This window comes from Scyliorhinus torazame, chromosome 4 (assembly GCF_047496885.1).
Source record: "Scyliorhinus torazame isolate Kashiwa2021f chromosome 4, sScyTor2.1, whole genome shotgun sequence".
NCBI classification, from domain to species: domain Eukaryota; kingdom Metazoa; phylum Chordata; class Chondrichthyes; order Carcharhiniformes; family Scyliorhinidae; genus Scyliorhinus; species Scyliorhinus torazame.
Window position 1 is genome coordinate 206,203,322 of NC_092710.1, and position 24,501 is coordinate 206,227,822.

At 46.7% G+C, this 24,501-nt stretch overlaps 1 protein-coding gene across 5 annotated transcripts in view; it reads right to left on the minus strand.

Moving 5' to 3' along the window:
- The window catches only part of LOC140410710 (ectonucleotide pyrophosphatase/phosphodiesterase family member 3-like), a 280,597-nt gene that overhangs the window by 165,887 nt on the left and 90,209 nt on the right, over positions 1-24,501 (minus strand). For all 5 annotated transcript variants that reach the window (XM_072499147.1, XM_072499148.1, XM_072499151.1 and 2 more), the window contains 2 exons: positions 17,877-17,974; positions 7,319-7,398 (listed from right to left, as the gene is read on the minus strand). In XM_072499147.1, the coding sequence (XP_072355248.1) occupies positions 7,319-7,398; positions 17,877-17,974 (178 nt within the window). The remainder of the gene's footprint in view (positions 1-7,318; positions 7,399-17,876; positions 17,975-24,501) is intronic.

Here is a 24,501-nt window from a genome sequence, read left to right on the forward strand (position 1 = left end):
TCAGATCCCGATCTATATCCCAAAATCATTTTTTAAGAAAGTCAACACTTTTATTTTGGGGTTGGTGGGGGCAGGGAAAGCCCGGCGAGTTAGGAAGGTATTGTTGGAGCAGTGACGATTACGACCCTTGGGATTACAGGATAAGGTGCTATCGAGGGAGGGAGAGGGTGAGGGTAAGATGTCCGAGATTTATAAGGAACTAATGGATTGGGAGGGAGCCCCGATAGGGAAAGTTAAACGGAAATGGGAGGAGGAACTGGGGGCGGAAATGGATGCTGGGATGTGGGAAGAGGCCCTGAGGAGGGTGAATGCATCCTCGTCGTGTGCGAGGCTCAGCCTTATCCAGCTAAGGTACAGTAAGAAGTCTTACAACACCAGGTTAAAGTCCAACAGGTTTGTTTCGAATCACTAGCTTTCGGAGCACTGCTCCTTCCTCGGGTGAATGAAGAGGTGGGTTCCAGAAACATTTAAATAGACAAAGTCAAAGATGCAATACGATACTTTGAATGCAAGTCTTTGCAGGTAATTAAGTCGACAGGTCCAGATGGAGCAACTGGAGAGAGGGATAATCATAGGTTAAAGACTTGTGAATTGTCTCAAGCCACGACAGTTGGTAGGATTTCGCAAGCCCAGGCCAGATGGTGGGGGATGAATGTAATGGGACATGAATCCAAGGTCCCGGTTGACACATGGACCAGTTGAACCAGGAACATTTCTCGTCACAATGGACGTCTTGGCACTCTACATCAGCATCCCCCATGACGACGACATTGCTGCAACTGCCTCAGTACTCAACACCGACAACTGCCAATCTCCAGACGCAATTCTGCAACTCATCCGCTTCATACTGGATCACAACGTCTTTACCTTTGACAACAAGTTCTTCACCCAGACACACGGAACAGCCATGAGGACCAAATTCGCACCTCAATATGCCAACATCTTCAGCACAAGTTTAAACAAGACCTCCTCACTGCACAGGACCTTCGACCGACAAAGAACAAAGAACAAAGAAATGTACAGCACAGGAACAGGCCCTTCGGCCCTCCAAGCCCGTGCCGACCATACTGCCCGACTAAACTACAATCTTCTACACTTCCTGGGTCCGTATCCTTCTATTCCCATCCTATTCATATATTTGTCAAGATGCCCCTTAAATGTCCCTATCATCCCTGCTTCCACTACCTCCTCCGGTAGTGAGTTCCAGGCACCCACTACCCTCTGCGTAAAAAACTTGCCTCGTACATCTACTCTAAACCTTGCCCCTCTCACCTTAAACCTATGCCCCCTAGTAATTGACCCCTCTACCCTGGGGAAAAGCCTGGACGTTATACACCAGATACATCGATGACATCTTTTTCCATTGGACCCACGGTGAAGAATCACTGAAATGACTACACGATGACATCAATAAGTTCCATCCCACCATCAGACTCACCGTGGACTACTCTCCAAAATCGGTTGCATTCTTGGACACACACATCTCCATCAAGGACGGTCACCTCAGCATTTCTCTTTACCGCAAGCCCACGGATAACCTCACGATACTCCACTTCTCCAGCTTCCACCCTAAACACATTAAAGAAGCCATCCCCTATGGACAAGCCCTCCGTATACACAGGATCTGCTCAGACAAGGAGGAGCGTAACAGACATCTACAGACGCTGAAAGTTGCCCTCGTACGAATGGGATATGGCGCTCGACTCATCGATCGACAGTTCCACAGCAAAAAGCCGCACCGACCTCCTCAGAAGACAAACACGGGACACAACCGACAGAGTACCCTTCGTCTTCCAGTACTTCCCCGGAGCGGATAAACTACGACATCTTCTTCACAGCCTTCAACACGTCATTGATGACGATGAACATCTTGCCAAGGTCATTCCCCACACCCCCACTACTTGCCTTCAACCAACCGTGCAACCTCAAACAAACCATTGTTTGCAGCAAATTACCCAGTCTTCAGAACAGCGACCATGACACCACACAACCCTGCCATGGCAATCTCTGCAAGATGTGCCAGATCATCGACATGGGTACCACCATTATACGTGAGAACACTACACACCTGTTCCGTGGTACTTACTCGTACTACTCGGCCAACGTTGTCTACCTCACACGCTGCAAGGAAGGATGTCCCGAAGCATGGTACATTGGCGAGACTATGCAGACGCTGCAACAAGGGATGAACGGACATTGCGCGACAATCACCAGGCAAGAATGTTCCCTTCCAGTCAGGGAACACTTCAGCAGTCAAGGGCATTCAGCCTCTGATCTTCAGGTAAGGGTTCTCCGAGGCGGCCTTCAGGACGCGCAACAACGCAGAATCGCCGAGCAGAAACTTATAGCCAAGTTCCGCTCACATGAGTACGTCCTCAACCTGGACCTTGGATTCGTGTCGCAATACATTCATCCCCCACCATCTGGCCTGGGCTTGTGAAGTCCTACCAACTGTCGTGACTTGAGACAATTCACACCTCTTTAACCTGTGATTATCCCTCTCTTCAGTTGCTTCGTCTGGACCTGTAGACTTAATTACCTGCAGAGATTTGCATTCAAAGTTGCATTCTGGAACCCACCTCTTCATTCACCTGAGGAAGGAGCAGTGCTCCGAAAGCTAGTGATTCAAAACAAACCTGTTGGACTTTAGCCTGGTGTTGTAAGACTTCTTACTGTGGTCACCCCAGTCCAACGCTGGCATCTCCACATCACAGTTTAAGGAAGTTCATAGGGTGCACATGAAGGTGGCCAGGATGAGGGTTTTTTTGAGGGGGTGGAGGATAGGTGTGGGTGGTGCGGGGGAGGCGTACTATAGTCACATGTTCTGGCACAGATTCGCGGATGTAATGTCCGAGGCGTCGATGGTGAAGGTGGTCCCGAGTCCAGAAGTAGCGATATTCGGAGTGTCGGAAGACCCGGGAGTCCAGGGGGCGAGAGGCGCCGATGTCCTGGCCCTTGCCTCCCTGATAACCCGGAGACGGATTTTTCTTGGGTGGAGGGACTTGGAGCCACCAAAACCAGGGGTGTGGGTGAGTTCCTACGGTGGACGAAAATTAAGTTTGTCTTAAGAGGGTCAGTCGACTTCTTCAAGGAGGACTGAGGTGTCAGCGGGGGTGATAAAGGGATTAAAACGGGGAAGGTAGGATGGAAGGAGGGGAATGGCAGTGGGTTGGGTATTGGTTAGCTAGTTATTTATTACAGTGATCCTGTTTATTATTGCTCTTGTTTTTGTTTGTATTTCCTGTTTATACAAATACCGTAATAATTTTTTTTAAAAACTTATAAAGGGTGGAAAAGCCGCAGGAGTGGATGGGATCCCAACACAGATTTTCAAACTTGGAGGAGAAGAGATCACCCATCATCTCCATCAGCTGTTCCTGAAAATCTGGGACAGAGAGGAAATTCCTGCCAATATGAGAGATGTTGTCATTGCCACCATCTTCAAGAATGGAGACAAAGCGTACTATGGGAACTACCAAGGAATCTCCCTACACTCCATCACTGGGAAGATCATTGCCCGAATCCTTGCTAACTGGCTTCTCCCAGTCTCTGAAGGCATCTTTCCTAAAAGGTAATACGACTTCTGACCAAACTGTGGAACTCCAGCGGAGTGAACTTCATCTTCAGGGTGGACGGAAAAGCTTTCAACCTCAACCGGTTGAAATCCAAGAAAAAACAACACTGACATCGCTCATGGAATTTCAGTATGCGGATGAGATCGCCATCTCCACTCCTCAGAAGAGAATTTCTAAGCCGTGCTTGTCACCTTCACGGAAGCATACTGAAGGAGCGGTCTCAGCCTTAACCTCATTTACCAACCCGCCCCCAGGGCAAAATTCGGTCTCTCCCTTCACCAAGATCAATGGAGAAACCTTACCAAATGTGGAATATGTCTAATACATGGGGAGCCACCTCTCATCTAAGACTGACATTGATGCGGAGATCCAACATCATATCCAATCCACGAGCGACTCCTCCGGACGCGGAAGAACGAGAGTCGTTGACGACCATGATATCTGTGCTGACACCAAAGTCCTCGAGTATAAGGCAGTCTTCCTCCCAACTCTTCTGTACGACTCAGAAACTTGGACTATGTATAGACGCCACCTCAAGTCCTGAAGAGGTACCATCAATGCTATCTGTGATAGTTTCTCCTCATCAGCTGGGAGCACAGGCGTACTAACATTAGCATCCGTGAAGGAACCAAGAGTACCAGCATGGAAGCCCATGATCACCTGAACCCAACTAGGCTGGGCCGGACCTGTGTTTAGGATGTCAGAGTCCGGATTGCCAAAGCAACTCTTCTTTGTCCAGCTGAAGGAAGTTCCCAAACAAGAGTAGGACAAATGAAGTACATCAAAGACACTCTGAAGACTTACCTCAAGACCAAATGCAATGTGTCCAAGTTTGCTGACGACACTAAGATGAGTGGTAAAGCAAAAAATGCAGAGGATACTGGAAGTCTGCAGAGGGATTTGGATAGGTTAAGTGAATGGGCTAGAGTCTGGCAGATGGAATACAATGTTAACAAATGTGAGGTTATCCATTTTGGTAGGAATAATAGCAAAAGGGATTATTATTTAAATGATAAAATATTAAAACATGCCACTGTGCAGAGAGATCTGGGTGTGCTAGTGCATGAGTCGCAAAAAGTTGGTTTACAGGTGCAACAGGTGATTCAGAAGGCAAATGGAGTTTTGTCCTTCATTGCTAGAGGGATGGAGTTTAAGACTAGGGAGGTTATGCTGCAATTGTATAACGTGTTAGTGAGGCCACACCTGGAGTATTGTGTTCAGTTTTGGCCTCCTTACCGGAGAAAGGACGTACTGGCGCTGGAGGGTATGCAGAGGAGATTCGCTAGGTTAATCCCAGAGTTGAAGGGGTTGGATTATGAAGAGAGGTTGAGTAGACTGGGACTGTACCCGTTGGAATTTAGAAGGATGCGGCAAGATCTTACAGAAACATATAAAATTATGAAGGGAATAGATAGGATAGATGCGGGCACATTGTTTCCACTGGCGGGTGAAAGCAGAACGAGGGGGCATAGCCTCAAAATAAGGGGAAGTAGATTTAGGACTGAGTTTAGGAGGAACTTCTTCACCCAAAGGGTTGTGAATCTATGGAATTCCTTGCCAAGTGAAGCAGTTGAGGCTCCTTCATTAAATGTTTTTAAGATAAAGATAGATAGTTTTTTGAAGAATAAAGGGATTAAGGGTTATGGTGTTTGGGCCGGAAAGTGGAGCTGAGTCCACAAAAGATCAGCCATGATCTCATTGAATGGCGGAGCAGGCTCAAGGGGCCAGGTGGCCTACTCCTGCTCCTAGTTCTTATGTTCTTACTAAATGCAGCACAGACGTCAACACCGTGGAATCCCTTTCTCGCGAGACTTACTTAGAGAAACCTAATGATTGAAGAGTCACGATTCTTCAAGGACACCCAATGGCAAAAGGAGGCCGGAAAAGGAGACTGAGAAAGGAATACCAGTGATCTAGGGTACAAGGACGAATCCTACCTCTCGGAAACACCTGCCAAGTGTGCGGTTGAAGATGCAGCTCTAGGATCGGGCTCATCAGCCATGCAAGAATCCACAGAGTCCATGACCAGTAAGGCGGTGTTTCTTAACTGGGCAATCATAGCGAGTTCTTGCCAAAGAAGAAGATGGTGACTGTTTATTTTTTGGTTTGAAACTGCACATTAATATTTGTGGTACAGAGTAATCACCCAAGGGATCGAGGTGGCATTTTTCACCAACCTTCTCCCCAAACTACCAAATGGTCTGCCCCTCCTAAATCTCATCTGATTCTAAATCTATTCAGTGGACCTCAAGAAGATCGACAGAAAAAGGATGTTCTGTGCCAAAATAGATGTTTTCACATATTTCACCCATTGCGACAACGCAGGGAGTTTGTTTTAGACATGATGGAGTAGGCTAATTGAAACAGTGGCACAAGCAGCATTTACAGCAACTAAACTTTGGACAGAGAAATTAGACTAAACTCACACAGCACAATGGGATAAATATAAGTATGATAGGAGAGCTGTCAGTATGAATTTGTCTTGAATTTTAAAATACTAATTTTCGTGTATATATGTCCCTGAAACACGATAAATGTAATCACATTTTTGTTATAACCTGCACAGGCCTTATGCGGTAGGGATGATTCACTACCACGTGAATTTTGCAGAAAATTAGCTCCCTGACAAGGGGTGGGGGGCCCTAAACTATGTTCGTTTTGTATAAATAGCTATCCAGTAAGACACCCACTAGAGACCCAGTAGGGAACTACTGGAGCTGTCCATAAAAGTACGCTTTGTTTTCTCTACAACCTTGTTACGGCCTCTTTGTTGCCCTTTACAAAAATTTAAACTTCTATTAATTAGAAAGATGATGCCAATGATAACTGTTTAAATTAAGTGAAAAGTCATGGGCGCGATTCTCCGCTCCCGCACCGGTTGGGAGAATCGCCTGGCGCGGGGGTGACGCCGTGCCAACGCCCTCCTGCGATGCACCCAAGCGGCGAGAACGGCCCCGTCGAGTTCTGCGCGGCGCAGGCCGGAGAATCGCCCGGGACACCCAAAATGGCGATTCCCCACTACACCCGCTATTTTCCGGCCCGGATGGGCCGAGCAACCTACCCAAAACAACGGCTTCCCGCCAGCGCCATCCACACCTGGTCTCTGCCGGCAGGAACAGCGCGTGAATGCTGGGGGGGGGGGCGGCCTGTGGGGGGGGGGGGGGGGGGCGTTCTTTCACCGGGGTTGCACTCAAAAGGGGTCTGGCCCCCGATCGGTGCCCACCGATCGGCGGGCCGGCCTCTCTGAAGGAGGACCTCCTTTCCTCCGCGCCCCGCAAGATCCATCCGACATCTTCTTGCAGGGCGGCCTCGGGGAGGACGGGAACCACGCATGCGCGGGTTGGCGCCGGCTGGCACCGGCCAACCTGCGCATGCGCGGGTGACGGCAGTTAGGCGGCGGATGACGTGGCGGCGCTTTTATGCGGCGCCAATGCCCGGTGCGCGCTGACGATGCTGCTTTAGCGACATGCCCCCCCCCCCGAGTTTCTCGCGGCCCCGATCCTAGCCCATGAATCGGTCGAAATCGGGGCCGTTTCGCGCTGTCGTGAACCTCAACAGCGTTGACGACGGCGTGGGCACTTAGTCGCGGGAGCAGAGAATCTCGTCCCATGTGCTTGAGAAATTATAATGTATCAAAATATGTCAACTTCAAAATGAGCTTCATTAGCAAACATCTAACATCATGAAGCAATACATGTAACAGATCATACATCCAACTCCCGAAACGTCACAATCTTACTTACTGTGATAATTGTGTAGTGGTTAGGGAAGGTTTTGGTTGGATACACTGGTATCATGTATGGAGCATGCACACCACAGGTTCCTGCCAAGAATCATAATAAATACAATAAACATTTTTTATTTGGTCATTCATATTTCACTGCAGGTAAGTTTATTGGCCAACATAAAGATGCAGTTCGGAAAGACATTTTAAACTCCCATGCAAGATTTGGGCCCATGGAATAGATACTGATGTATATACAAACATATAAAACAGGAGCAGAAGCAGGCCATTCGGCCCCTCGGATCTGCTCTGCCATTCAACAACGATTCCCTTGAATCTATCTTTGATTCCCTTGAATCTATCTACCTCTACCTTAAAAATATCCACTTCCACCTCCTTCTGAGGAAGAGAGTTCCAAAGTCGCACAACCTTGTAAGGGTAATAATTTCTCCTCATCTCTGTCCTAAAAGGCCGACTCCTAATTTTAAAACCGTTCCCCATAAGAGGAAACATCCTTTCAACAGTCACCTTGTCAAGACCATTCAGGATCTTATATGCTTCATTCAAGTCACCCCTCACTCTTCTAAACTCCAGTGGGAACAAGCCTAACCTGGCAACATTTCCTCATAAGACAACCTGCTCATTCCAGGTATTAATCTAGTAAACCTCCTTTAACCCTCCTCTAACACAATGACATCCTCCCTTAAATAAAGAGACCACAACTGCGCACAGTATTCGACAGTGGTCTCACCAATACCTTGTATAACTGAAGCATAACATCCTTACTTTTATGTGCAATTCCTCTCGGAATAAAGGCTAGCATTCCATTAGCCTTCTTGATTACATTCTGTACCAGCCCACTGACGTTTTGTGACTCATACCTGCGAATACATAGATCCCTCTGTACCTCGGAATTCTGCAGTCATTCTCCATGAAGTACTAGTCTGCTTTTTTATTCTTCCTGTCAAAGTGAACAACTTCACATTTTCCCACATCATACTCAATGGACTGAATTCTCCGAGCCTCTGAGCCAAAATCGTGTTTGGCACGGGGGCAGAGAATGGCCGTTTACCCAGAAATCAGGACCGGCGCCGCGGAAACGCTCAGGAGTCACTCGCACGCGATCTATGCGAGGCCTGCCCCCCCCATGATTCTCTGCGCAAAACTGGCCGAGTTCTTGACGACGGGGTTCTAACCATATATCAGCCGTTGGGAACCTCGGGTGGCGACTGCCGCGATGCTGGTGGGGAGCCGGGGGAATTGATCACCAGGGGGGGGGGGGGGGCGGGCCTCATGGATGGCCAGGGCAGCGATCGGGCGACACAGATCCGCGGGCTCGGGCGATCTCGGGGGGGGGGCCTACATTTCTGCTGTCGCTCCGCGGTCCCAGTCCGTCGCAGGCCGCCGCCGTGTGCATGTGCGGACTCCCGACCAGAAGTGAGGGGCCCCGTATCCAGAGCCAGAGCTGCGAGAAGCACTCCGGGGCCCTGCTAGCCCCCTGCAGGTAGGGGAATCGCTCAGGACTTTCTCAGGGGACATAGCCTCATTTTTGGAGAATCCAGCCCCTTCTGTCAGATTTTATCCCACTCGCTCAATCTATCTATATCCATCTGCAACCTCCCTATGTCCTTTTCACAACATACTCTCCTATCTATCTTTGTGTCATTGGCAAATATAGCTACCATGCCTTCACGCCCCTCATCTAAGTCACTGGTGTAAATTGTAAAATGTTGAGGCCCCAGCACAGACCCCATGCAGGATTCCACATGTCATGTCCTGTCAATCAAATGAAGAACTATTTGTGCATACTCTCTGTTCTCTGCCAGCCAGCCAATCTTCTATCCAAGCTAATATGTTACCCCCGTACAGCATAAGCTTTATTTTCCACAATAACCATTGATGTGGCACCTTATCAAATATGAAAGTGGATCAGCAATTAGCCCCTTGCTGGATAGCACTGCGTTAGAATGTTCACAGGGATATCCTTCTGTCAGTGATGTAACACAAAGCTCGCATTGGGAGTGCTATCTGAATATTTTTTTGCAAACTGATGTGGAAGATGAAGGGCTGGATTCTTCTGCTCCACCTGCCGCAAGAACGTCACCGACAAGCTGCGTACAATGGAGAACTCCATCGAACTCGGGCGGGGTTCTCCAGTCGCCCGACGGAAGGGGCCGGAGAATCCTGCCCAAAATTACATTTAAGGGGCGAGATTCTCCGACCCCCCGCCGGGTCGGAGAATCGCCGGGGACTGGCGTGAATCCCGCCCCCGCCGGTTGCCGAATTCTCCGGCACCGGATATTCGGCGGGGGCGGGAATCGCGCCGTGCCGGTTGGCGGGCCCACCCCCACGATTCTCCGGCCCCGATGGGCCGAAGTCCCGCCGCTAAAATGGCTGTCCCGCCGGCGTAGATTAAACCACCTACCTTACCGGCGGGACAAGGCAGCGCAGGCGGGCTCCGGGGTCCTGGGGGGGGCGCGGGGCGATCTGGCCCCGGGGGGGGGGCCACCGATCCATGAGCGGGCCTGTGCCGTGGGGGCACTCTTTCCCTTCCGCCTTCGCCAGGTCTCCACCATGGCGGAGGCGGAAGAGACTCCCTCCACTGCGCATGCGCGGGAATGCCGTCAGCGGCCGCTAACGCTCCCGCGCTTGCGCCGCCCGGAGATGTAATTTCCGCGCCAGCTGGCGGGGCACCAAAGGCCTTTTCCGCCAGCTGGCGGGGCGGAAATTCTTCCGGCGCGGGCCTAGCCCCTTAAGGTTGGGGCTCAGCCCCCCAAGATGCGGAGCATTCCGCATCTTTGGGGCGGCGTGATGCCCGACTGATTTGCGTCATTTTGGGCGCCAGTCGGCGGACACCGCGCCGATATCGGAGAATTTTGCCCCAGATGTCCAAATGGATAATAATAATTAATAATCTTTATTATTGTCACATGTAGGTTTACATTAACACTGCAATGGAGTTACTGCGAAAATGCCTTCGTCGCCACACTCTGGTGCCTGTTCGGGTAAACTGAGGGAGAATTCAGAATGTCCAATTCACCTAACTGTACGTCTTTCAGGTCAATAAATTGAGAGCAGTAACAAAAATAATGATCAATGTGAACAAGTTCAAACTTATCCAGAGGGTGAAGCCATGTAGGGCATGAAGTAGATGTCATTCAATAAGCAGATGTAAAATTATGAGATTCTGCAGAGGACAGTGTAGATTATGCACTAACAACTCATTGTTACAGCAGCAATATCATCTTGGGTGTGTGTGGGTGGATAGAATACAAACCTTTGGAAGTGTTTAAAGTTAGGAAAGTAATTTGCAAGGTACGGCAATTTAGATTATTTACTTCTAATAAAAGGTAACTTATCTTAGTAATTTCTTTATTTGGTTTTAGTAACATAGTAGCAATACTTAAGCAGAGATCAACTATTGCTCCATCTAACCTGCCCATCCAATGTCTCACAAAATATTTCATGCTGAGCAGCAACTCTCTGGTTCAAAACGATGACTTGATGATGGTGGAATAGTTGAATGATGCAGGATGAAAGTAGAGTGACTACTTCCAGGAGAAGGGGCATTCATCAACATGATGATTTGAGAAAAGTCACACAAAAACTGCAGGTTCAGGCACTGGAATTCTTTGCCATTCCGGTAATCTTCCCATTGGGATTTGCAACTGCCGAGACACATGTAATGGATACCTACACCATTGGAGAGCCACCTTGTCCAACCACGTGCCCACTCCTCCTGCTTCACTTTGGGTAGACAGAAGACTTAGGAATTAGGAGTAGAAGTAGGCAGTTTAGCCCTTCGAGCCTACTCCGCCATTCAATCAGATCATGGCTGATCTCTTCCTGGTCTCAAAGACACCTCCCTACCTGTTTCCCATAGACCTTTAACCTGTTTTGTTAATTAAAAATATATCTATCTCCCTCTTGAAACCTTTTAATGATTTAGACTCCACTGCACTATGGGGCAGCGAGTTCCACAAATTCACCACCCTCTGCGAGAAGTAGTGCCTCCTTATCTCAGTTTTAAATCTACCGCCTCTCAACCTACATCTGTGACCTCTCGTTCTAGATTGCTCCACAAGGGGGAACATTTGGTCCACATTTACTTTATCAATCCCTTTTTGTATTTTATATAGCTCGATCAGATCCCCTCTCGTCCTTCTAAACTTCAGTGAGTATAAGGCCAAACTGTTTAATCTCTCCTCATATGTCAATCCCTTCATCCCCGGAATCAATCTGGTGAACGTCCTCTGAACTTCCTCCAATGCTATCACACCCTTCCTCAAATAAAGAGACCAAAACTGGACACAATTGCAAAAATACTTCTCTACTTTTATACTCCAGTCCTTTTGCAATAGACGCTAACATCCATTTGCCTTTCTTATTACATTTTGTTCCTACATAAGGACTTTCTGCAATTCATGAACAAAGACACCTAGATCCCTCTGCCCAAACCTTGTACCTATCCACATTAAACTCCATCTGCCAAATTTTGCCCCAATCTCCTAGCCTAGCTATAGCCATCTGTAAAATCTGTACCTCTTCTTCACTGCCTGCCTATTTTAGTATCATCTGCAAATTTTGCTGTTACACTCTGTCCCTGCTTGCAGATCATTTTTACAGATTGTAAACAGTTGAGGTCTGAGGACTGAACCCTGTGGCACCCCACTAGTTACAGTTTGCCAGCCAGAGAAGGATTCATTTAGCCCAACCCTCTGCTTTCTGTCAGTCAGCCAATCCTCAATCCAATCTAGTATTCTACCCGCAACACCTTGCACTCTCACCTTCTGAATCAATCTTTTATGCGTCACCTTGTCAAACATCTTCTGGAAATGTAGATATACCAAATCCACAGGTTGCGCATTATCCACCTTGCTGGTTGTGTCCTCAAAGAACTCAAGCAAGTTTGTCAAGCATGACTTACCCTCATAAAGCCATGCTGACAATGGTGGATTGAGCTTTGTCTTTCCAAATGTTCAATCATCACCTCCAGCAACTTCCCACCACAGAGGTCAAGCTAGCCGGTCTATCGTTTCCTACATTTTGCTTATCTTCCTTTTTGAAGACGGGAGCTACATTAGTGTGCTTCCAATCCACTGGGACCTTTCCAGAATCTAGGGAATTTTGAAATATCATAACCAATACATCCACTATCTCTGCTGACATCTCCTTTAATTATTTCACCAGTATCGTCCTCTAAAGGGCCAACATTTACTTTCGCTATTCTAAGACGATAAAGACTCCTTCCCTCGAAAAACAGGACTTTGGTGATCTCCACGAGGTAGCAATGAATTGTAAACTGAGAATGTCAACAATGTTGCCATTGCAAACTGGAAGGATTTGTCTAGTGACTACCTCCTTTCTGAAGTGTAGCCATCATAGACACTGTGATTCAGTTGCATGGAAATTTAAAAAATTAAAGTGTAAGCAGAAGGTTAATGATGAGGCTAATTGTTACCAGATAATGAAAGAAAGGGACAGAGTATGTGAATGTCATATTACACCAGGGAATCCCATACCATTCAGAATAAAATTAATGAGTCAACAGCGTATAATGAGATAACGGGGTATGATTTGCCGATGATTACTGAGACCAGGGGCGAAATTCTCCGGTATCGGCGCGATGTCCGCCCAAAACGGTACAAATCAGTCGGGCATCGCGCCGCCCCAAAGGTGCGGAATGCTCCGCATCTTGGGGGGCCAAGCCCCAACTTTAAGGGGATAGGCCCGCGCCGGACTAATTTCCGCCCCGCCAGCTGGCGGAAAAGGCCTTTGGTGCCCAACCAGCTGGTGCGGAAATGACATCTCCGGGCAGCGCATGTGCGGGAGCGTTAGCGGGCGCTCACGGCATCCCCGCACATGCGCTGTGGAGGGAGTCTCTTCCGCCTCCGCCATGGTGGAGACCGTGGCGAAGGCAGAAGGAAAAGATGCCCCCACGGCACAGGCCCGCCCACGGATCGGTGGGCCCCGATCGCGGGCCAGGCCACCGTGGGGGCACCCCCCGGGGCCAGATCGCCCCGCGCCCCCCCCCCCCCCCCCAGGACCCCGGAGCCCGCCCGCGCCGCCTTGTCCCACCGGTAAGGTAGGTGGTTTAATCTACACCGGCGAGACAGGCATTTTAGCAGCGGGACTTCGGCCCATCCGGGCCGGAGAATCGCGGGGGGGGCCCCCCAACCGGCGCGGCGCGATTCCCGCCCCCGCTGAATATCCGGTGCCGGAGAATTCGGCAACCGGCGGGGGCGGGATTCACGCCAGCCCCCGGCGATTCTCCGACCCGGCGGGGGGTCGGAGAATCTCGCCCCAGGTCTGGGAGTTGAATATCCAAGGGTACTCAGTATTTCGGAAGGATTATCAAAAAGGAAAAGGAGGTGGTGTAACTTTGTTAGTAAAAGAATGGATCAATGCTGTAGTAAGAAATTATGTTGGCACTGGAGATTAAGACGTAGAATCAGTCTGGGCAGAAATAAGAAATAGCAAATGAAAGAAGTCCCGAGTGAGAGTAGTCTGTAGGTCTCCTAATATTAGTTCCACAATAGGACACAGTATAATCAGGAAACATTGGGAGCTGTAAGAAAGGCATGACAATAATCATGGGTGATTTTAATATGTATATAGATTTGATTAATCAAATTGGCAAGGGTAGTCTTGAGGGAGAGCTCATTGTGTGGATTAGAGATTGTTTCTTGGAACAATATGTCATCTAACCAACCAGGGAGCAGACTGTTTTGGATTTAGTATTGTGTAATGAGATGGGATTAATTAATATCTGGTAGTAAAGGATCTTCTAGGGAAGAGTGATCATTGCACGTTTGAATTTCAAATTCAGTTTGAGGGCAATAAACCTGAATCTCACACTAACGAAGGAAGTTACATAGTCTGAGGATAGATTTGGCCCGAGTGGACTGGGCAGAAATATTAAAAGGTAGGACAGTTGATGATGAACAGTGTCAGATATTTAAGGAGATATTCAATTCCTCCCCAAAAAATATATTCCAGAGAGAAGAAATGATTGTAAGGAGGAGGGGGGAAATGCATTCATGGCTAAGCAAGGTGTTTAAAGATACAAAAGAAAAGACAAAAACCATTTCGCAACAGCTAGTGGCAGGCTGGAGGATTGGGAATATTTTAAAGACAAATAGAGGGTAACTAAAAAAATAATAAAAAAGAGCAAAGGTAAATTATGAAAGAAATCTAGGGAAAAATGTAAAAAACAGATAGCCAAAGATTCTAAAAGTATATACAAAGAAAGAGAGTAGCCAAAGTTAATGTGGGTCCCTTAGATGTCAAAATTGGGAAGTTGTTAATGGAGAACACAGAAATGGCAGAGATACTAAACCAATATTTTGCCTCAGTTTTTACAGTGGAAGACACGAGAACCATCCCAATAATAACAAGTAATGCAGAGGTTGTGGAAAAGGAGGAACTTAAAACAATGGCCATCACTAGGGCAAAAGTATTGAGCAATCTATTGGGATTAAAGGCAGACAAATCCCCAGGGCCTGATGGCCTACATCCTAAGGTCTTAAAGGAAGTGGTAGCAGAGATAGTGGAGGCATTGATTATAATATTCCAAAATTTCCTGGATTCTGGAAAAGTTCCAGTGGATTGGAAAAATGCTAATGTAATACCCCAGTTCAAAAAGGGAGGAAGGCAGAAATGAGCAAACTATAGATCAGTTAGTTTAATGTCTGTTATTGGGAAACTGTTGGGAGTCCATTATTAAGGAAGTAGTAATGGAATATTTGGAAAGTCAAAACGCAATCCATTAGAGTCAGCATGGTTTCATGAGGGGTAAATCGTATTTGACTAATTTGCTGGAGTTCTCCGAAGAGGTAACATGCAAAGTGGATAAAGGGGTTCCTGTAGTTGGATTGTATCTGGACTTCCAGAAGGCATTTGATTATATGCCGCACAAAAGGTTAATACACAAGGTAAGATCACACCAGGTTGGGATAATATATTAGCGTGGATAGAGGATTGGCTAACCAACAGAAAGCAGTGAGTGGAAATAAATGGTTCTTTTACTGGTTGGCAAGCTGTGACTCGTGGTGTGTCACAGGTTTCCGTCCTACGGTCCCAACTATTTACAATATATATTAATGACATGGATGCAGGGATTGAATGTGGGAATGGGTGAGACCACATCTAGATTAATGCGTACAGTTTTGGTCCCCTTACTTGAGGAAGGATATAAATGCATTAGAGACAGTTCAGAGAAGATTCACGAGATTGATTCCAGAGATGAAGGACTTGTCTTCTGAAGAAAGATTGAGCAGTTTAGGCCTATACTCGCTGAAATTTCAAAGAATGAGAGGAGATCTAATTGAGCTATATAAGATGCTACGGATTGAAAGGATAGATGCTGAGCAGATGTTTCACCTTGTTGAACATTCTAGAATGAGAGGGCATAGGTTTAGGCTAAAGGGCAGATTTAAAACAGAAATGAGGAGGGATTATTTCACTCAAGGGGATTATTTCACTCAAAAGGTTGTGAATCTGTGGCATTCTCTACCCCAGAGTGCAGTGGACACTGGAATACTAAACAAATTTAAGGAGGAGGTAGATAGGTTTTTAAATAGTATACACGATTCGATTCCAGTCTTGAGTCATTGTCTGTATGGAGCTAGTACGATCTTTCCGTGTCTGTGTGGGTTTCATCCTGGTGGTCTAGTTTCCTCCCACAGTCCAAAGAAGTGCAGGTTAGGTGGACTGACCATGCAAAATTGCCCCTTAGTGTCCATAGATGTGTAGATTACATGGGGTTGTGGTGATGGGGCAGGGAAGTGGGCTTGGGGAGACTGCTTTCGGAGAATCGGTGCAGACACAATGGGCCAAATGGCCTCCTGCACGGTAGGGATTCTATGAATCTATGAAGGGTTATGGGGAGTGGGCAGGAAGGTGGAGATGAGATCAGCCAAGATCGTATTGAGTGGCGGAGAGGCTTGAGGGCTTTCATTACCTACTCCTGCTCCTAGTTCTTATGTTCTATGTTCCAGGCTGACGTGGAGGAGGGAGAAATGCTCCACGAATGCCTAGGCCCATCGTGGTTTTGAACATCTTAATAAAATCACCGCTTAACCTCCTTCTCTGAGGAGAACAACACCAGCTTTGCCAATCTATCACCATAACGGAAATTTCTCATAACGGAAATTTCTCATCCCTAGAACCACACTCCTACATCTTTCCTATATCCTCCTAAATGCCTTTACATCCTCCTGCCCAGAGTTGAACACAAAATTCCAGTTAAGGCCAAACTATTACTCCATTGCTTTTATATTTTTTGCCTCTATTTATAAATTTGTTCTTGTGATATTCAATAAACATTGCAAGTTAAGAGGGGTGGCACGGAGGCACAGTGGTTATCTATAAAGCCTTACAGCTCCAGGGACCTGGCTTCAATTCCAAGCCTTGGGTGATTGCCTGTGTGGAGTTTGAAAATGAAAATCGCTTATTGTCACAAGTAGGCTTCAAATGAAGTTACTGTGAAAAGCCCCTAGTCGCCACATTCCGGTGCCTGTTCGGGGAGGCTGGTACGGGAATTGAACCGTGCTGCTGGCCTGCCTTGGTCTGCTTTCAAAGCCAGCGATTTAGCCCTGTGCTAAACCAGCCCCTGGGGGAGTTTGCATCTTCCCCCCCGTGTCTGCATGGTTTTCCTCCCACAGTCCAAAGATGTGAAAGTTAGGTGGATTGACCATGATAAAATATTGCCCCTTAGTGTCCAAAGATGTGCAAATAAGATGGGGTAATGGGGATGAGGCAGGGGAATGGGCCTAGGAAGGTGCGCTTCCAGAAGGTCAGTGCGGACCCGATGAACCAAATAGCCTCCTTCTACACTGTAGTAATTCTATGGTTCTATGGAAGTGCTGATGTTTATAAGCACTAAGGTGGGATTTTCTGCACAACCCTTGTTTCGCGAAGGTGGCCCTCCATTGGTTGGTGGCGGGATCTTTTGGTCTTGACGTTGTTAACCCTGCGGTGGGGGTGCGCCATCAGTGGGGCGTGAAGATCCCACTGACATGAACAGCCGATAATTAAAGGTATATGATTCCTAAGATACTATCTTCCAGTCTGATAGATTTAAAATATATATATATATATATACTTGGTGCAGTCACGATAATTCATTCCATTTGTTGCCCATTTTCTTGACCATTATTTGGCTTCAGTGCAAGCACTGATGGCCAAGTTGAGAGTTTGAGCCATGGGAACCTTTGGAACATTTTGTCAAGACATTGTTTTAAAGAAATCATATTTGTCCCTCTTCCAGTTGGCGCTGATACACAATAAACATCAGCTTAAAGATTAAAATTAAAATCATCACCATTGTAATTAATTTTTGAGACGTAACTTGTTGTTGGCTGCCAGAAAGGTCTATGGATTAATGCATGACCAATAGAAGAACAGTTACATGGAATGGCTACTGAGCGTTTGCACAATGCAGAGACTTGCAGCAAGAGTACAAATTGAAGCTAATTTGTGGGAAGCAAGGAGCAAGGTTAAGCAATAACTATCAGAATACATTTGCATAAACAAAAGAGAATATATTTGTTCTTCTCCATTTTGATCCTACTTACTCAGTTTGTCTATAACAGGCACAGAACTCTTCCACTTCTTCAAATAATCAAATCTGAATCCATCTAATGAAAACAAGATGACAGGAGGCCGAGAATACCTGGAAAAATCAGAATGTTGGAAAGAAATTTAGGTTTCAATTGTTACAACTTTCTCAGAGAAACAAGTACGAAACGAACACTGAAAATTTTCTCTGGTGTTTTTATTTATGTATATCTCATGCATGAATTTATCGCTCAATGCCATCACGCACATTGTCAGTTCATGTTAATATCGCTCTCCAATACCCAGCATTCGCGTTGCTGCTGTTTCATGTTAATGTCCCTGTAGTCCTGAGTGTTTCAGCAGAGCTCTCATATTGCACCTGCAAGAGTCTGGAAAGCAGGCAACCTTGCGAGAATATTATGAGCCTCAGACAGATAGAAGCAGCCCAGATTTGTATTTATGCTAGGTTCAGGTGCATTGCTCTGTAAGTGGTCTCTAGTAGTCCTTTTAAACACCGTGGGTTAATCACTCACCACCTTGTACAGTATAGACAAAGTGCACCGTGCCAATTTGTAAACTGTGCAAAAAGCAGCTATCTCCTGAGCCAACTTGGTTGTCTGAATTGTTGTGGAATATAGATCATAGAATCCCTACAGTGCAGAAGGAGATCATTCGACTGATTAAGTCTACATTGACCCTCTGAAAGAGCACCCTACCCAGGCCTATTCCCCCGCCCTGTCCCAGTAACCCCATAACCCTACCTAATCTCTTAGGCACTAATGGGCAATTTAGCATGGCCAGTCTACCTAACCTGCACATCTCTGGACTGTGGGAGGAAACCAGAGTGCCCAGAGGAAACCCACGCATACATGGGGAGAAAGTGCAAACTCCACACAAAACAATCACCAAGGCCGGAATTAAACCCGGGTCCCTGGCGCTGTGAGGCAGCAGTGCTAACCACTTTGCCACCGTGCCGCCCATGGGTGAACTTGTTTCACGGGAAAATTTGTTAATTTTACCCATGAACGTCACTCGTAAAAAGCCAAAAATGAGGCAGTGATTATGAAGTGCTTTATGTTAAGAAAAGAAAGCAAAAATAAATTACACTGTGAATTACAGTGAGGTTAGATATTATAAAGCACCCTGAAGCAGTTGAACATACAGTGGATATCACTACAGTTCACGACTTGCCAGAATCAACAGTGAGAACAGTTAAAAAAACAATGATAAAAATAGAGTAAGCTGAAAACCTCCTTGGCTCAGAGTAGATTAAGTAGGAATAATCAGAGTGGAATCGTGATGGACATGGAAGAACCATACGGACTGAACTTCAAACTCAGCAATGCATGCCTCTTAGTTTAATGCTTAATTCAAGAAAAGGGGAGGAGTTTGTACAATAATCTTACAAATGACTGTGGTGAAAGTTCAAACATAGAACCATTTAGTGCTAGTCATGGGTGGTTTGTAAGGTGGTTTATAAGGTTTGTAAGGACGGCATGATAGCACAGTGGTTTGCACTGTTACCTCACAACGCCAGGGTCCCAGGTGCGATTCCCGGCTTGGGTCACTCCCGGTGCGGAGTTTGCACGTTCTCCATGTGTCTGCAGGGTTTTCTCCGGATGCTCCAGTTCCCTCCCACAAGTTTCCTCCTGAAAGACGTGCTGTTAAGTAACCTGGACATTCTGAATTGTCCCTCTGTGTACTCGAACAGGAGCCGGAATGTGGTGACCAGGGGATTTTCACAGTAACTTCATTGCAGTGTTAATGTAAGCTACTTGTGACAATAAAGATTATTATATATTATTTAAAAAAGCATGCTCACGTGCATAACATTGTTGTAAGTGGGGACGTTGCCAGTGCCGATGATAATGTTTTAATAGAGGACTTAACTGCTTTAAGTGAAATCATTGAAGTGGGTGGATGGACTTCTCAGCAAGTGTTTATTGTGAATAAGACTGGTTTATTCTGGAAAGGGATGGCTCCAGGACATACATTTCAAGAGGGGAACAAAAAGAGTGTATGCCAGCAAAGTATCTTCTGACATTGCTGCTTGGTGAAAATGCAGCACGTGATTGTAAAGTGAAGCCAACACTTGTGCACCCTTACAAACAGCCACGGCAATGAAGGGCTATTCAAAGAATAGGCCACCAGTTGTGTGGAGGGCAAACAAGAAAGTACAGGCAAACTCGAGCAATTTTTGAGCATTGGGTTACATCATATTTTTGTCTAGACGTTAAGGATTATTATTCAGTAAATTCAGGCAGCACGGTGGCGCAGTGGGTAGCACGCTGCCTCACGCAGCTGAGGTCCCAGGTTCGATTCTGGGTCACTCTCCGTGTGGAGTTTGCATATTCTCCCCGTGTTTGCGTGGGTTTCGCCCCCACAACCCAAAGATGTGCAGGGTAGGTGGATTGGCCACGCTAAATTGCCCCTTAATTGGAAAATTAATTGGGTACTCTAAATTTTTTTTTTTAAATTATTCAGCAAATTATCCTGCCAAAGAAAAAAAATTGCTCCTCCTCAACAATGCTCCTGGCCATCCTACGGCTCTTGATGATCTCAGTGCCAACCTCCAAGTGATCTTCCTACCACTTAACATCTCTCCATTTTGCAGCCTGTGGATCAAGGGGCAAGCATCAAGCATATTGCCACAGAAGAACCTTTGGGCAAGCCACAAGGCAACAGGAGGTGATGATGCTCCTGTGCTAAGGCGTTCTTGGAAGAACTGTAACAGTGAAAACATCTGTGCGGCATGGAATGAGGTAACCTCATCTAAACGAATGATGCATGGACAAAGTTATGGCGAGAATGTGTTCGAATCAAAGGCAATGTGCAGCCTATCGAGAAAATGCAAGACAATAGTAGAAATGGTCAAGAAAATTGGATTGGATGAGTTAAACTTGTCTCGGATGCAGAGGTGTACCCACCGAGAACCTGAAAGAAACGGAATAACAGAGGGCTAGAGAGGAAGGCTGGTGAGCAAGAAGCAGAGCCAACCAAAACATTTAGCTCAAAATCACTTAGTGATGCCTTGAAAAGCCTTGAAGATGCAATGGCCTGATAGAGGGCATATTTGGGGAGGTGGTGGCCCTGTGGTATTGTCGCTGGACTAGTAATCCAGAGCCCCAGTGTAATGATCTGGGGACCCGGGTTCGAATCCCACCATGGCAGATGGTGAAATTTAAATTCAATAAATTAACCGGACTTAAAAGTCTAAGGATGACCATTGTCGTAAAGGCCCATCTGGTTCACTATGGCCTTTAGGGGAGGAAATCTGCCATACTTACCTGGTCTGGCCTATATGTGACTCCAAACTCACAGTAATGTATTTGACCGCTACAAAGCACATAAAAAGGAATGAAACCGGAAAGACCACCCAGCATCGAACCAGAAAGGAAAAAGGCAAAGCCCTCCTTACGAACATCTGGGGGTTTGTACCAAAGTTGGGAGAGCTGTCTCACAGACTAGTTTAGCAACAGCCTGACATAGGCATACTCACAGAATCATATCTTGTGGAGACAAAGTCCCGTCTTCACATTGAGGATATCCTCCATCGTGTTATGTGGCACTACTTCGGTGCTAAATGGGATAGACTTTGGTCAGATCTAGTAAGTCAAGACTGGGCATCCATGAGGCGCTGTGGGCAATCAGCAGACTTGTACCCAACCACAATCTGCCACCTCATGGCCTGGCATATCCCCCACTCTACCATTGCCACCAAGCCAGGGGATCAACCCTGGTTCAATGAAGAATGCAGGAGTGCATGCCAGGAGCAACACCAGGCATACCTCAAAATGAGGTGTCAACCTGGTGAAGCTACTACATAGAGATACTTGTTTGCCAAACAGCTCTTTTGTCACTGTCCGTGTGGAGTTTGCACATTGTTCGTGTGGAGTTTGCACATTCTCCCCGTGTTTGCGTAGGTTTCGCCCCCCACAACCCAAAGATGTAGTAAGTAATAGACAGAGCTAAGCAATTCCACAACAAACACATCAGATTTAAGCTCTGTAGTCCTGCCACATCCAGCCGTGAATGGTGGTGGACAATTGAACAACTCGCTGGAAAAGGAGGCTCCACAAATATCCCCATCCTCAATGATGGAGGAGCCAGCATGTTTCTGCAAAAGACAAGACTGAGGCATTCGTAACAATCTTCAGCCAGAAGTGCCGAGTGGATGATCCATCTCTGTCTCCTCCAGAGGTCCCCAGCATCACAGATGTCAGTCTTCAGCCAATACGATTCACTCCACGTGATGTCAAGAAATGACTGAAGTCTTTGGATATTGCAAAGACTATGGGCCCTGACAATATTCTGGCAATAGAAGACTTGTGCTCCAGAACTTTGCACCCCTAGCCAAGCTGTTCCAGTACAGCTATAATACTGGCATCTACCCAGCAATGTGGAAAATTGCCCAGGTGTGTCATATACACAAGAAACAGGACAAATCCAACCCAGCCAATTACCGTCCTATCAGTCTACTTTCCATCATCTGCAAACTGATGGAAGAAGTCATCAACAGTGCCATCAAGCAGCACTTACTCAGCAATAACCTGCTCACGGACGCTCAGTTTGGTTTCCGCCAGGGTCGCTTAGCACCTGACCACATTACAGCCTTGGTTCAAACTTGGGCAAAAGAGCTGAATGCCAGAGGCGAGGTGAGAGTGACTACCCTTGACATCAAAGCAACATTTGGCCGAGTATGGCATCAAGGAGCCCTAGCTAAACTGTAGTCAATGAGAATCAGGGGGGCAACTCTCTGCTGGTTGGAGTCTACCATCTAAAGGACAAGAGCAGCAAAGATTTGGGAACCCCACCACCTGGATGTTCCCCTCCACAAACATTCAATCCCTTCACTACCGACAAATTGTGGCAGCTGTATGTACCATCTACAAGATGGACTGCAGATTCCTAAGGCAGCACCTTCCAAACCCACGGCCACTACCATCTGGAAGGACAAGATCAGCAGATATCTCGGAGCCCCACTACCTGGAGGTTCCCCTCCAAGTTACTCACCACGCTGACTTCAAAATATATTGCTGTTCCTTCACTGTCCCTGGGTCTAAATCCAGAACTACCTCCCCCTAACAGCACTGTTGGTGTACCTACTCCGCAAGGACTGCAGCGGTTCAAGAAGGCAACTCACCACCATAGGGGTTGGTTTAGCACAGGGCTAAATTGTTGGCTTTTAAAGCAGACCCAGACAGGCCAGCAGCGCGGGTTCAATTCCCGTACCAGCCTCCCTGAACAGGCGTCGGAATGTGACGACTGGGGGCTTTTCACAGTAACTTCATTTGAAGCCTACTTGTGACAATAAGCGATTTTCATTTCATTTCATTTTCATTTCTGAAGGGCAACGAGGGATGGGCAATAAATGCTGGTCAACCAGCGATGCCCACATCCCGTGAATGAATTTTTTTTTAATTTCAAGAATGAACAGAAGCAGCAACAATGCAGTTAGCTAATGCAGAGAGCTCTATAGAGAAAAGAAAAAGTGAAGCTGTCACTCAGAATATTCTTTAAACGCCCTTCAAATGATGCTGCGAAGATTCCTACTAATACTCCTCAAAAAACTCTTCTAATAGCCCTCCCAAACAATCCTCCCAACATCCATTAGTGACGGGAGTCCTGGCTGATGCTTACTCTCATAACTGAGCAACATTGAGGTAAAATGAATCACTTCTCCCCGAAGTGAATGACTAGGGAAAGAGTAGGACCAGTCAAGGACAGGGATGGGAAGTTGTGTGTGGAGTCTGAAGAGATAGGCGAGATACTAAATGAATATTTTTTGTCAGTATTCACTCAGGAAAAAGATAATGTTGTGGAGGAGAATGCTGAGCTCCAGGTAAATAGATTAGATGGCATTGAGGTACGTAGGGAAGAGGTGTTGGCAATTCTGGACAGGCTGAAAATAGATAAGTCCCCGGGACCTGATGGGATTTATCCTAGGATTCTCTGGGAGGCCAGGGAAGAGATTGCTGGACCATTGGCTTTGATTTTTATGTCATCATTGGCTACAGGAATAGTGCCAGAGGACTGGAGGATAGCAAATGTGGTCCCTTTGTTCAAAAAGGGGAGCAGAGACAACCCCGGCAACTATAGACCGGTGAGCCTCACGTCTGTAGTGGGTAAAGTCTTGGAGGGGATTATAAGAGACAAGATTTATAATCATCTAGATAGGAATAACATGATCAGGGATAGTCAGCATGGCTTTGTGAAGGGTAGGTCATGCCTCACAAACCTTATCGAGTTGTTTGAGAAGGTGACTGAACAGGTAGACGAGGGTAGAGCAGTTGACGTGGTGTATATGGATTTCAGCAAAGCGTTTGATAAGGTTCCCCACGGTAGGCTATTGCAGAAAATACGGAGGCTGGGGATTGAGGGTGATTTAGAGATGTGGATCAGAAATTGGCTAGCTGAAAGAAGACAGAGGGTGGTGGTTGATGGGAAATGTTCAGAATGGAGTTCAGTCACAAGTGGAGTACCACAAGGATCTGTTCTGGGGCCGTTGCTGTTTGTCATTTTTATCAATGACCTAGAGGAAGGCGCAGTAAATTTGCAGACGATACTAAAGTCGGTGGTGTTGTCGATAGTGTGGAAGGAAGTAGCAGGTTACAGAGGGATATAGATAAGCTGCAGAGCTGG